Source organism: Chlorocebus sabaeus, chromosome 22, assembly GCF_047675955.1.
Source record: "Chlorocebus sabaeus isolate Y175 chromosome 22, mChlSab1.0.hap1, whole genome shotgun sequence".
Lineage (NCBI taxonomy): Eukaryota > Metazoa > Chordata > Mammalia > Primates > Cercopithecidae > Chlorocebus > Chlorocebus sabaeus.
Window position 1 is genome coordinate 43,066,936 of NC_132925.1, and position 15,126 is coordinate 43,082,061.

At 53.5% G+C, this 15,126-nt stretch overlaps 1 protein-coding gene across 1 annotated transcript in view; it reads right to left on the reverse strand.

Moving 5' to 3' along the window:
- ADCY5 (adenylate cyclase 5) overlaps positions 1–11,530 on the reverse strand; it is a 162,694-nt gene extending 151,164 nt beyond the window's left edge. Inside the window, exon 1 of the mRNA XM_007985588.3 lies at positions 9,838–11,530. Coding sequence (XP_007983779.3) covers positions 9,838–10,977 — 1,140 coding nt within the window. The 5' untranslated portion in view covers positions 10,978–11,530. The remainder of the gene's footprint in view (positions 1–9,837) is intronic.
- Between the last annotated feature and the right edge of the window lie 3,596 nt (positions 11,531–15,126).

The window sequence follows — 15,126 nt, forward strand, 5'->3', positions numbered from 1 at the left end:
CCCAGTGCCAGGTTTGCAGTAAAGACTTAATATAGGCTATAGGTTATCATCAATATGCTTTATGAGCTTCCTCCTTTTGGAGAGTGGGGATGGGAAAGAAACATTTGGGGAAGGCTGATCTGGAATGGTTCAACACTACTTCCCCATGGGCAGCCATGCACTCAGTGCCTTGCTAAGAAAAAGTTCCAGAAAGACATTCAAGGGACCCCAAGCCCACCAAGGGTCATTATGCAGACCCAACCTGTTCTGATGTATAACAACAGCAGAAAACTCCTAAAAGAAACTGATGCAAAATAAAGGAGGCATTCCCCTGGTCCCTGCCAGCCCCCTCAGTTTATTTTATAAAGGATTTCTGACCCAGATGGAGAATGAGACTTGAAAGCAGGCAGCAGGCCAATGCAGTCTAAGCAATCTCCTTCCTGAGGGAGGAAAGCCACCAAAAAAAAAAAAAAAAACCCCATCTAGATGCCTTCGGGTAGGCCTGGCCCAGAGGCAAGGGGCTAGATCTTGAGAAACTTCAAGGCTCCTCCCAGCCCTTGAAGAAGTGCGTCCTAAAGTTTGTCCCAACAAACACTAATGCCCTCCCCACAATAGGTTCCTTCGGAAAATGGTGCTGGAGTCAAATGTGTTTGAAAAAGGCTTCATGCCATATCCCCCCCTCTTGGCAAATTCTTATATCCATTACATATTAAAAGCTTTAATGTTCAAGAATTCTGTTTAACCCAGTATTTCCTAAATTTATTTGACACAGACCGTATATGTGTAAAACAGTCCCCCTCTAACCTCAGTTTTGCTTTCCGCGGTTTCAGTTACCCACGGTCAACCATGGTCTGAAAATATTCACTGGAAAATTCCAAACATAAGTAATTTCTAACTTTTAAACTGTGCACCATTCTGAGTAGTGTGATGAAACCTCCCTGTCCTGCTTTGTCCTGCCCAGGACATGAATATCCCTTTGTCCAGCAGATCCACGCTGTGCGAGTTACCTACCCCCACCACATAGCCGGCTCAGTTATCAGATCAACTGTCACAGTACTGCAGTGCTTAAGGAACCCTTGTTTTACTTAATGATGTCCTCAAAGTGCAAGCGTAGTGATGCTGGCAGTTTGAATATGTCAAAGAGACACTCTAAAGCACTTTCTTCCTTTCTTTTTTATTTTTTTGAGACAGGATCTCTCACTTTGCCACCCATACTGGAGTACAGTGGCACGATCACAGTTCTCTGCAGCCTTGACCTCCCAGGCTCAAGAGATCCTTCCAACTCAGCCTCCCAAATAGCTGGGACTATAGATGCGTTCCACCACACCTGACTAACCTTTTTAAAAAATTTTTTGTAGAGACGGAGTCTCACTGTGTTGCCCAAGCTGTTCTCAAACTCCTGGACTTAAGCAATCCTCCCACCTCAGTCCCCCAAAGTGCTGGGATTACAGGCATGAGCCACTTTGCCTGGTCCCACTGTGCCCAGACCCTAAAGTGCTCTCTTTAAGGGAAAATGTAAAAGTTATCAATAAGGAAAGAAAAAAATCATATGCTGAGATTGCTAAGATCTACAGTAAGAACGAATCTTCCATCGGAAACTGTGAACAGTATATTGTCAAAACTGTTCTATTTTATTATTAATTATTGTTAATCTCTTACTATGATTAACTTATAAACTTTATCACAAGTATAGATATACAGGAGAAGAACATAGTGTTCTATAGGGTTTGGTACTATCCATGATTTTAGGCATCCACTGGGGGTCTTGGGTTGTACCCCCCTCGGATAACGAGGGACTACTATATGTGAGACATCTATGAACAGCCCTCCAACGGGCACATTTAGTGGGAGAGCCTGGGCTGAAGGCGGTCCTCAGAGCCACAACCCATCATCTTTGCAACCCCATGGCCTAGCACAGTGCCTAGTGTAAGGTAGGCACCTAATAAATGATTATTATCTGAACAAATAGGGAGAAGGCTGAAAGAACGATTTAATGATGGTTTTCAAATCTGTGAAGTGATATAGTATCAGCAGTGCCAGGCAACAGCTCTCTGTTTCTAAGAAGGCACACATTTTAAATTGCAGCAGGAGGGATTTTGGAAGCCCTGCTCAGAGTTTAGGATTACAACCCACCAAAATAGGCTTCCAAGCCGAGCTGCGTCGCTTCCTTCTGTGGAGGTGTTGGTCTAGCACTTCGGCAGAGCTTAGAGTCTGCGTGCAGACGTCCACCCACCCCACCACCCATTCATTCATTAGCTTGTTCATTCAAACCCTCACTGAGCACCTACTGTGTGCTGAGCACTGATGGAGGTGAGGCACTGGGTCCCTCAGGATTTCCTCCAAAACCCAAGTGGGACCACAGTGAGTTCTGTGATAAAGCCCAGGGAGCCCTGAAGGGGAAGGTAGAGGGGACCATGAAAGTGTGAGGTCAGGAGGCCACAAGCCCAGATGCAGCAGCTCATAACCCGACCAGAGCAAGAGGCAGTGGGCAGGGAGAGGGGGCCTATTACAGTTTCACACTGACACATGAGGCTGGCCTAAAGAATAAAGCCTCTACTGTCTCCTTGTGCTTGTTTGTCTAACCTACCCCGCCCTTTCTCTTGTGACCATATCTCATTGTTCCCAGAGAACAGCCCTGCCCCCACCTCCAAGTCCCTCCCCTCCTCATACTCACAGTTCCAATCTTCTCTTCCTTTCTTTAAGGCACACTCCCCTTAGAAGAAGAAAGGAATTCTTCCCTATCTCCTGTCTTGTTCCTCCACCCCCTGACTTCCTCATTCTCCACACTCTATACCATCCCTTCTGGATCTGGGATGTCCTCAGTGGTTTTCTTTTTTTTTTTTTTTTTTTTTTTGAGACGGAGTCTTGCTCTGTCGCCCGGGCTGGAGTGCAGTGGCCGGATCTCAGCTCACTGCAAGCTCCGCCTCCCGGGTTTACGCCATTCTCCTGCCTCAGCCTCCCGAGTAGCGGGGACTACAGGCGCCCGCCACCTCGCCCGGCTAGTTTTTGTGTGTGTGTGTTTTTAGTAGAGACGGGGTTTCACTGTGTTAGCCAGGATGGTCTCGATCTCCTGACCTCGTGATCCGCCCGTCTCGGCCTCCCAAAGTGCTGGGATTACAGGCTTGAGCCACCGCGCCCGGCCCTCAGTGGTTTTCATATCCACTCACCAGACAAATGAATGAATAAACCAGAATCAAACCTAGGCCCATCTTTCTACTAACCTCCCCCTCAAAAGGTGAGCCGCAGATTGTTTTGCCTCAAAAAGGAAGGGGGGACTGGGGCAAGGGGGCAAGAGAGAGTCTAGGGTTGAGCACCCCTCTCATCCTGTTTTACCACCACCACTATGACCCAATTGCCTTCCAGATCTGCATCTGTGCATCAGTGCACACTCACCAGCCCCACCTGGATGCCTCCCAACAAGTCTGCATGTATGCACTCATTGTGCTTCTTTTAAACAGGGGTTGAGATGGGCATGATAAGAGGACACCCTGGAGGACTTTAGGAGGTCTTGACACTCTATTGCAAGACACTGACCCACAGAATTCCGGGCTTAGGTGTAACCTGAGCAGTCTTCTTGGCCAATGATCCCAAACCTAAGAGCTGGTCACCAAAATCACCCGGGAGCTTTGAAAACCAGCTCCAAGTTGTTTTAAGTAGAGATCCATTCCTGGGCCCCACTCTAGACCTTCGGAAGTTGCACCTTCCCAGTGGGGCCTGTGAGTCTGCATTCTTCAAAAACTTCCCAGGTGATTATTAGAAGCCAAGGTTAGGAATCAATGATGCAGTCAGTGACCCATCCAAACTTTCACCAAGCAGTCAATTTCCTCAGTAACAAGCCAAGGAGGTGGCCATCTAGCCTCCACTTGAACACCTCCACTGATGGAGAGCTGGCTACCCAGGAGGCACCTGATTTGGCTGCCACAACCCCAATGGCTAGAAAGGTGTCATCTACCTAGAGCTGAGACCTGTCTACTACTTCCGCCCATCTGCCACAAGCCTACCCTTGGGAGCAACAGAAAATAATGTAGCCCCTCTTCTATCTGAAAACAGGGATCCCAGCAATAACACCTTGCCCTTCGCGTTAGGTTTTCTTACCTGATATGGTCTGCTTTTCCCCCAGCTAAATATCCTCCATTCTCTCAAATGCTCTCTCAGAAGTTTCCCCTCCCTTTACAAAACTGGTCACTCTCCTTTGAAGTCTAGAATTGGAGGCCATTGTATTTCAGACCAGGCCTCAATCCTCCAATGAACTGGATAAGGCTATAAACCTAACCAAGATCCTGTGGGCCTTTTCTAACAGCCATTCCAAAATGCGGGCTCACATTAAGCTCACTGTCCGCTAACTAGAAACCCCCAGACTTTCTTCACAATGCTGTAAAAGGAGATCTTCCCTGTCCTACATTTGGATATTGCCTAAAGGAGGGAAAAGAAAAAAAAAAAAAAAAAAAAAAGCAGGGCTTTCCAATTTTGCAATTTTGTGTTTGGGAGAAGAATGAATGCTGATCCTGCCTTCCATGAGCCAGCTACCCTCATCTGATAAGCATGGATGAGAGAAGGATGCTAGGGCCTCACTTATGTAACTATACCCAAGGGACTTATGGGCACCATCATGTTGAAGCCCACAGAGCAAACTTTTCATTCTCAACGCAGGCTACACTCCTGGGAAACACATGACAGTAGGTTGCACCCACCACCAAGATAAAGTGAACTGAAGTAGCAGGCACTCAGCAAGAGGTTGCGCCATCACGGGAGGCTCCCTCCTCAGGTCCCTGTTTGGTGAGGACCAAGGTGGCAGTTCCATTCATACCTCTTGTGGGAGAGGAGGCCCGGCCCGAGCATGGGTCACCATCCTTCATGTGCTCCAGCCACACCCTCAGACAGAGGGATTCATGGCCAGAGCTTGAATGCACAGGAGAGTTCCTGTCCAAGCCTTGTACACGGATTTTGAAACTCTCTGTGAAGTTGATGGGGTTTAACGCATCATCCATGTCCTCGTTAAAGACAAACACAAACGCACTGTTCTGTGCTCCCACAGCACACAGACCTCACACTCCTGTTGCAGATGAACATTAAGATTGAATTATTAACAGTGTACATTCCCACAAATACAGCAGCTGGGCACTGTGCTCCTCTGCTGAGTCTCCGCCATTCCTGAAGTCTTCCCTCAGGGATCAAGGCACTCTAGGGATATAGAAGATGACCCCCACCCCAGCCACTTCTGCTCCCTGCAAATATCCCCTCCTAGCTTCTGGGAGAAAGAAGCGATCTAATAAACAATCAATAAATATTATCGGCAAATATAGTCAGTCTTGAGGTAAGAGAAGCAGACCCTCCTCCACTCCAAACCCAAAGCCAGCCCCCAACCCCAGCTTGCTGCTGCGCTGGAGTTAAGCCTGCTGCTGAAGTTCACTGCCACCAAATTTCTCCTATCCAGAAATGCAGATGATAGGGGAAGTAATTGGTGGCAGACAATACCCGGGCCTGTGGGTGAAAGTGTCTTTCTCCAGTCTACCCAGCGTCTCACATCGGGCAGTCAGAGTGATCCACCAGATAGGCCTCTGGGCCAAGTTCCAGAGCAAGGTGGTAGCTCCTCAGCAGGGCTTACTGGGCTGGGCTGCTAAGCAGGTGGGTAGCAGGAAAGGTTCTTGAAAGAGAAGAGAGGGACTCCATGGAGTCAGAAGGCCCCAGGTACTTCCCTGGGGACCCAGAGGTCAAGGTCTGAAGAACCATCAAGACCCAGGACCAGAAAAGCAAATGGCCAGGGGAAGCTAACTACCAGCCAAGAATAAATAGGACAGGCTGCCATGATCTCCTTTCAAAGTTAACACAAAGACTTCCCAGGCCCACGTCCACCACCTGGGTCAGCCTCATACCAGATAGACAGATGTGCACATGCTCACATACACACATGCACCCCTGAACAGCCACAGCCTCGAATCTTGGTCCATATCCCTACCCCCACCCCTCACTTGCCTCCTCGCTACAGACACACGTGCTCACAGTCATAGAATTTCACCCACACAGCGCCTGTGCCTTTCTGATCACTGGAACAACTGGGGACAGTTGTAGGTTCAAACAGGCACAAAAGAAGAAATGCAGGAAATCACTGAGTGCCTCTGCAAGGGGTAGGGGGAAGTGCCTAAGAAGCTGAGGAAAAACAGGGTGGGGTGGGAGATGGGCTGTCCCACACTGCAGGGAAAACCCCTAGTGGCTCCCCCAAGCTCATGGGGATCCACGCGGGGTCAGAATCTTCTCCTCAGAAACCATGTCAGGCAGGTTGAATGTGGATGCATAATAATAATATCCCATATTTGAACAGGACTCTCCACTTTTCAAAGAGCTCTTCCATCCATTATCACCTAGAGTCACGCCAGACCATAAAGCTGCTCATCTCCTGGAGTGCAAATGACCATCCCGCCCCCACAGGACACAACAATGCCTTCTCCAAAATAATCGTTAATAGCTAAGCATATGTAATAGTTGTGTGAGCATACTTGTTTTTGTGTGAGTGCGTGCAGAAGCTTTATGTAGCAGAGTGGGATACAGTCAAACAAAAATGAGGTTGCCATGGCAACAGGCTCCGGCATCATTGCAGCCTATTAACACAAGTGAGGAATGTGTTTGGCAGATGCTCCAGTGTTATTTATGGTATGGGTGTAGCAGAGGGACTTCTAACAGGCAAAGGAGGAGAAAAAAAACAACCCCGTGACGCTCCTACTATACCCCAGCGAGGAGACAGGAGACAACAGTGAGACAAGAGCACAGAAGAGGCTGAGAGGCCTCGAATGGGGAGAGAGAGATGGGAAAGCAGAGCCTGCAGGAAGGCAGCAGAGAGGCGAGGTGGGCAGACAGTAACAGGGATCAGAGGGAGAGGGGAGAGAAAGGAAGTCAGAGAGGAAAGGAGCAGGCAGAGAGAGAGAAGGAGCCGAGGGGGAGGGTGACAAACACTAGGGACAGAGCCAGAGGGACAGAGAAGGGAAAAAACACCATCCTACCAAGAGAGACTGTGGCACCTTGTGTCCTGTTCCTCCCTTGAGTCAAAATCGTCAGGAGCCACTGGTTAAGAAACCAAATGCTTCTCCTAATTGGAGCCAAGGGCAGCACACACATAAGAAAGGCTGAAGAATAAAATACACAGGTCAGATAATGATGTTGAGGACCTGAGCAAACGGGGAGGGGTCCAGCCTTGCAAGAGGAGCAGTGAAGAAATGCCAGTCCAGTTTACTGAGGGCCTACTATGTGCCCAAGCCACCAAATGGAGAATTCCCAAAGCCCCAACATAGGAACTGCTCATTGCCACCCATTTCCCTGGACATGTGTCTCATCAAAGAAAAGAACAAGGCATCTAATCCAAACCACTCTCACATGCCTGCTCTGGAGTAACCTGAGGCAGAGGTTGATGCTGGACTTCCCCCACCAGCCAGCAGGGTTTGCTCAAGAAAGACAAATTTTATATGAAGCATAATCAAAAGGGTAAATCAAGTACAAACAAAAAAAGATACAGTTTTCTCTGAAGCCAAATAGAGGAAATGTTTGCATTCCCTTGTCTTGAACCACTCATAACAAGCTCTGCACCACTGAGAGCAGATCGTATAAAGTAAGTGTAAATCCACCCAAAATCCTACAGCCTTGCAAAGGTCTAAAGACCAAAATGGGTAAAAGAAGAACAGGGCAGGAGCCAGTGGGGGTGGGGAGAGAAGGGAGAGGGATTTGCCTAAGGAACCAGAAGGGGAAGTCAGTCAGACAGACACTCTGTTGCTGCAATGGTATTTTCATGCTAAGGTGGAATTGGGGTCCCCCAGGTTCAGCACCCCTTTCCTGGGATCTGACTCCAACCTCCCTCAGGAGAAACCATACCTATAGCTGTAAACAGACCTTGTGTCCCAAGTTTGGTTCACAAAATACCCTGAATTATCCTAAAAATCTCCACATGGATGACATGCCCCTTCCTCTACAGAAAAGCTACATCCACCCAAGTCAGGAGCAGTCCCCAAAGATACAACAACCACCTGAAAACACGAGTCCTCGGGTCAAAAGAGTTGGGGATTTTATAAGCACTGACAATGGTAGTAACTTTTAAACTACCACCTCTCAAAAGGCTTCTTCAAAGCTAGTCTCATTTTTTTTCTTCTGATCTCAGATCAGAAAAAAACTTTTAACTTAGCATCAACAGCCCCACCTACTCCACTCACCGGACCCCAACTATATTGGCAAGCAGTTATTAAATTCCTACTAAGTACTCTGCACTGTGCTAGGTAAGGGTGAGAGAATGGAGGAGGAAAAACACATATACCTTGGAATTTGTGCATCCATGGAGGTTACACTGGACAGACAGCAAGACCAGTGGACACTGGAGAATGAATAAGTGCTCCACTCTGTGCCTCTGACTCTATTGTTAATCATGCAGAAGACCAAGAGACCAGTGTGGCTGGAATGGAAGGAGAAGGTTCCTTGTAGGGGTACGGCTTGGGGCAGAGAATGTTAGAAGTGGAAGGGATATAAACAATCCTCTCATTCTCTAGAAAAGGTAGCAAAGGCCCAGAGAGCTTGTATGTCCCCTCCCTCCCAGTCACAGAGCACCTTGCAGGTTCAGCTAGAGCCCAGAGCCCTGAAACCCACAACAGTGCTATTCCCTATGGGAGAATACTGTGTCCAGGAAGCCAGGGGGCACAGGAGAGCAACTCAAGAAAGATGCGGTACTCAAGAGGATAAAAGTCTAAGGGAAGGCACTAGAAGAGGAGACATGGAGGAAAGCAATGACAATGGAAAACCCTTAAGAGGTTCTATTCGAGAAGGCAGACACCAGTGGGGGGATGTGTGCACTGGGGTCCAAGGTGAAGAGACTTGCCTGTAGCAAGGGCCCAGTGGACTCTCACAGTGGAGCAGCATGCAAACAAGCAGGTTCAGAAGCAATCATGGATGAGGACCAGGAAACCAGACCACAGGACACTAAAGGGAGATATGGTATGGATGTCAGGGGGCTCCTCTCACCCTGAGGTCAGGATGGCCAACATGCCCCTCTCCCAGAAGCCTTTAAGAGAGTCACCAGTTAACCAGGCAAAAGTTGTATTTCTTCCTGAACCTACAGTTCTAGGCTCAGCCAACAAATCCCAGCAGGGATAAAATGTCCCTATCACAAGCAATGACCGGGGCACCCACTTGAAGGGGTCATGATGTTCAACAACAGCTTTCTGCTCAGGCCAGAAGGGGAATTGCCACCACACACATCTCAGAGGCTCCTTCACACTTTAGCTAAGGGCAGCTTTTTGGCTTGGGGCACTTTGCTAACTGAAACAAACTTGTCAGTCCACCTGCAAGTTCAGGGATATCTCCAGCTTCCAAATCCCCAGACTTAGACAGGTGGCAGGCTCATGCTATCTCCTCCTTACCACTGAGCAAGCGGTGCAGGGTGTCCCCTCACCAACCCTCTATCCAGATCTGGATTAACAAAGCAGCAGTGACACTCAGGAGGGGGTGGCTGCTAGAGGGCCCAGCCAGTTTTGTTAGAGGCCTTTTGTATATAAGAACAGAAGCTCAGGAAGAGATGGGAAACACTCCTTATCATTTTCTTCTCCAACCTTCCTTCCTCACTGCATTCCCACAGTGATGGCTACAGTTCAGTATACGTTATCTAAGGGGCAAGGAACACTGCAAACGACACAAGGGCAGTCTTTTTGTAAACGAAGCCGCTGCGGCTCAGAGCGGGGTAAGAAGCTCCCAAACAGCCTACATGGCCAAGCCCTGTCTCTCTGGCTCTTTTCACCATTCGAAAGGGTGAGGGTGGGATCCCTTTCTTTGGAGTCAAGCTGAGGCCTGCCCGCCCTGCAATCCAGCCCCGGTGGCCAGGTGGGCCCCTACCTGCTTGAGTAGGAACTGGTCCTGGGCGTTGGTGCGCAAGGCGATGACCAGGTGGAGGGCGGACAGGAGCACCCCGCTGAGCACCGCGGCCCGCATGCGTACGGGCAGCAGCGTGTAGATGGTGTAGATGAAGAACACGGTCCACCAGATGCCCTCAGAGGCGCTGCGCGGCTGCGGCAGCAGCAGGCCCACCACCTGGACGGCCAGCACCACCGCGATGAGCGCATAGCAGGCCAGGCCCATGTGGTCCTGGTGGAAGGCGGCGCGGTTGCAGAGCACAGCCATGATGAGGATGACGCCCACGGCGGCCGCCAGCACGGCCAGGTAGGGCAGCTGGAGCGGGGGTCGCGCCGCGTGGAAGGCCAACATGACCAGGCACACGAGCACCAGCACGGCCATGAGCATGGTGAGGCTGCTCTGGTTCAGGCGGAAGAAGTAGCGCTGGTACAGCCGCTCCAGTTTGTCCGACGGGAACTTCTTGGAGCGGAATATCTGCAGCAACGCCAGGCAGCAGGCGCCCAGGGACAGTACCGCGCCGGGCCCCGCGCCCGAGCCCGAGTCTGCCGAGCTACCGCCATCCCCGGACTCCTCGCCGCCCTCGACGGCGCCGGCCTCCAGCTCGTCGGCCGCGCGCCCCTTGCCCCGCCGCTCCTCCAGGCCCACCTCCACCGAGCGAGGGCGCACCTCCGTCCCGCCAGCCGAGGCAGCCGCCGCCGCCGAGCCGCCGCCGCCGCCCGCAGGGGGCGCCCGGGTGCTGCCCCCGCCGGCCGCGCCCCGCCGTTGCCGGCGGCTGCCGCGACCGCAGTCGTCGCCGCCGCGCTCCTGCCAGGCGGACTTGGAGCGGAAGCTGAAGCCGAAGCCCCCGGCCAGGGGATCGTCGCCACTCAGCGGAGGATCGTCGTCGTCGTCGCTGCGCCAGCGGCTGGCCAGGCGCTGCTGCTGCTGCTGCTGCGGGGTCACCGCCCCCCCGGGTTTCTTGATGGAGCCGCGGGCAGAACCCCCGGGGGCATGGGGGTAGCCATTCGCGCGGGAATCGGCCTCACCCCACGCCGAGCGGTGTTCGGGGCCTCCCCGGGGCGCCGGCGCTGCAGTCTTCTGCGCCGCGTAGCCCGGGGGGCTCACGCTTTTGGAGCTGGACATCCCCCCCTCGGCCTCGTCGTCTCCTTCCTCCTCCCCCGGAAGCCGGGCCGGGGGTCTCCAAGGGGAGGGCGGACGGCCGAGCAGGGGGACCAGGCTAGGGTCACACGTCGAGGGCGGCCCGGGGCCCTGCGCCGCAGCGGGGCATCTTGGCACCCCCGTCCTGAGCGGAGGAGGAGGGCACAGCCCCGAGGTGAGAAGTAGCTGAGGATCCTCGTCAGAAGTCCCAGGTCCGAGATGGAGTTGCCTCCGAGGAGGGGTCGCGGGGACTAGTTGGGCTGCTGCTGCACCGCACGCGGAGACACGTCCGGGATTCTGGCTCGCGTCGAGCTCGACGAGGGCCGGAGTTGCGGACGAGGCGGGACGGAGCGGTGTCCTTGCGGGCGGTGCCTCCCCGGACCGGCAGTGCCCGGGCGCGGCGCTCGCAGATTCCGCCTAAGCGGAGCCCAGCTGCTCTCGGGGCTCGGCGGCGGCGAGGGAGGCTCGGCGGGGGTCCCGGCGAGGAGACACTGCGGGTGCTCTTTCCTCGCAGCGGACTGGGAGCGACTGGGAGGTGCGGGCGCCAGCCAGCATTATTTTCTTACGAGGGGTGGGGAGGTGGGATGGGAGGTGGAGAGGACGGGGGAGGGGGCGGCGGGCGGAGCAACAGCTCCGGAGCCCCGGGGGGGAGGGTCCTGGAGGCCGGGGGGGCCGTCGCCCGCATCCCCCACCTCCCGCGGCGAGAGTGGAAGCGTGGCCCCGGCAAAAGCCGAGCCGAGCCTTCGGCGCGTCCGCGCAGGGGGCGGGGTCCGGGTCCGGGACCGGCTCCTGCGGTGCGGCCCTTCCCCTCTCGCCTCCCCCTTTCCCGCAAACGGAGCGGGGCCGGCCGGGACCTGCCGGCCCGGAGAGCTGTCGCGCCCGCTTCACAAGCCCCGAGCTCCTCGCCGCCGGCTGCGGGCCCACCGCGGCCGGTGCGGAACGACTAGGCGGAGGACGGAATCCGGCGCAGCGCTGCCGCCGTTCTGCCCCAACGCAGGCAGGCTTCTCCCGAGGAGTAAGGCATCCAGAGATCCAGGGCCGGGGCTCAGAAGCAGCTGGCCCAGAGGGGCCCGCCTGAGAGCCGCGGCGCCCGGGAGGCGCTCCGGGGGGGCCCGCGGGAGCCCGGCTCAGGGCGCGCCATGCACGCTTCGGGCCCTGCGCCGCTCCGGCCGCTCGCGCCGCTCCTCCCTTCTCGCCCGCTCGCCGCCGCCGGAGAGCCCTCCGCATCCCCTCCTCCCGCTGCCTCCCCGCCCCCCGCGCCGCCCGGGCCTCGGCTCACAGCGGCGCGAGGCCGCCTCCGCCCCCGGCCTGGCCATGGCCCCAGCCTCGGCGCCCCGCGGGCATCCTCAGGCCTGGCCGCGGGCACCCCAGTTCCCCTTCCTCACCTAAAATTCTTGCTGCGCCCCTCCCTCCCTGGGACCAGGAGCTGCATCCAGCCTGCGGTCCCGTTACCAGACCTGGGTGGAGCGCGGTCTTCTCCCGCCCCCGGCTGGGGCTCCAGCGCCCCCAGTCCTAGCTCCCCTCTTTTGTATCCCCCTTTAATCCCCCTCCCCCCATTTAGCCCAACTTCAGCCCCAGCGCTGCGCCCCCCTTCCCTGGCCCGGCTCGATTGGCCGCTTCCGGAGCTGTCAGACTTCAGTCCGGCGCTCTTATTGGGCGATTCTCTGGCCCGGCGGCTGTGCCGAAGGAGGGCGTACCGGGCGGGGGGCGCCTGGGCAGCGACTGCCTCAAGGAGGAGGAGAACAGAGTCCCTGGAGGGGTCGCAGGGGCCGGAGAGCCAGACCCGGAAATGGACGGGGGAGATGCAGAAACAGGACTTCTGAGACGCAGGAAGACAGTGATGGAAAAGATGGTGATGCAGTGGGTGAGGCCGATGCAGCCAGGGCGGGGCGGACAGGGAGGCTTTGGTGGGTAGTTACCAGGAGAAAGCCCCACAGTCAACACTGGAAACACCTGGGTTTTATAAAGCGCTCTTTGCCTGTTCATCAAGTCTCATAAATCTCACTTGGTTCCCGTCAGTAACCCTAGGATGAGACAGGACAGAGACCGTGTAGCTATTCCCAGCTTATAGATGCAGAAACTGAGGTTCAAGGAGCTTATTCAACTTGCCACAGGTCACACAGGTCTCCTAACTTGGCACCCAAAGGTTCTTCGTCAGCGCCAGACTGCCTCCCTAACCTAACAACGTGTTAGCAGGAAGGGTGGGCACCTGAGCAAGCTGGCGTGCCCGCTGGGGGGAAGCAGGGGAAGGGGAAAATGGCTAGATACACAGCACCAGCCACAAGAGGCAGGAATGGAGAGAAGGATTCGACTGCCAAGCAAAAAGGATCTAGGCCTGTAGAATGATGTGTCTACCCCATTCCCTTTGTCCCCAAGCTGTCCTGCTGGAGTTCTGACAGTCTAAACCCTGGAGAGGTGGGAGACCACACCCCTACCCAGCCTGGGGGTAAACAGCTTTTACTTTCCCCTTCTTCATCCTCCAGCTCTCTCCTCAGAGCTTCCGACAGGGAGCCTAGAGGTCTAAGTGAGGTTCCTTCTTTGTCTCTCTCTGCTGGTCATCTACGCAGACTGAAAGATAAACCTTGCCAGAGTTACAAATTGGGGGGAGAAAAATTCCAAGAGGTCAGAATAAACTAACCGTTGAGTAATCCAGCCTTTGAGTATTCCACTATTAGCCAAGTTGCAAAAAAAAACCAAAAACAAAAACAAAAAAATCCATGAATTTAGTCAATAAAAATTCTAGAGAACCCTGAATGTACAAAAGCACTGCGCTAGTTGCTACCAGGATGGAGATGTGACCAAACTCTAGACCAGGAACAAGTCAGGGATGCAGAAGAGCTAGTCACTATCTCTAGGTCAGAGCAAAGTTCTGGGTTCAATAGAAGTCCACACAGCACCTCGGGCATTCAGAGAGAGGGGGCGTCACTTCCCACTGTGAGGGCCAAAACAAGGGCCTGGAGGTCAAACCTGGGTCTAGCAAGGAAGGATGTCTAAGAAAGGGAGGATGGACTAATATTTACTAAGCAACTATTGTATGTCTGTAAACATTTCATTGTCAGATAACTATTCTGAGGAAGGTTCTCCCTACTATAAAGATGAGAAAACAGATTTAGGGAATCAAAAAGTTTGTCCAGCCGCGTGTGGTGGCTCACGCCTGTAACCCCAGCACTTTGGGAGGCCAAGGCAGGCAGATCATCTGAGGTCAGGAGCTCGTGACCAGCCTGGCCAACATGGTGAAACCCGTCTCTACTAAAAATACAGAAATTAGCCAGGCATGGTGGTGCGAGCCTGTAATCCTACTCTGGAGGCTGAGGCAGGAGAATCACTTGAATCCGGGAGGGAGGTTGCAGTGAGCTGAGATCACGCCATTGCACTCCAGCCTGGGTGACAGAATGAGACTCCGTCTCAAAAAAAAAAAAAAAAAAAAAGGTCGGGTGCACGGTGGCTCATGCCTGTAATCCCAGCACTCTGGGAGGCCAAGGAGGGCAGATCACAAGGTCAAGAGATCGAGACCATCCTGGCCAACATGGTGAAACCCTGTCTCTACTAAAAATACAAAAATTAGCTAGGCGTGGTGGTGCGCGCCTGTAGTCCCAGCTACTTGGGAGGCTGAGGCAGGAGAATCTCTTGAACCCAGAAGGTGGAAGTTGCAGTGAGCCAATGTCACACCACTGCACTCCAGCCTGGTGACACAGTGAGACTCTATCTCAAAAACAAAAAAAAAAGTTTGCCTGAAGCTCACAGTTGTAGCAGTCTGCTCCTTGTATTCTACCATGCAGCAATGTAGTAGATATGACATGGGTGGCACCCTCAAGACATAGTCAACTGCACGGACAGGGGCCACATGGCCGGAGGTAGCAAGGCTGTTGATCAACATTCCATCCTTGATCCTCTCATCTTCTCATTCCCAGAGCTATCCCTAAGTCATTCCTCTTAATTTTATTCAATGTTTTAAAACAGTTGTCTTACAACAAAAGCCATGTATGATTGATGTGGAAAAAATTAAAAAGAAAGAAAACACACTCATAATCACATCACCTAGAAAGAATCAGTATTGGCTGGGTTCTGTGGCTCACGCCTATAATCCCAAGTAGTTTGGGAGGCCAAGGAGGGCGGATCATGAGATCAGGAGTT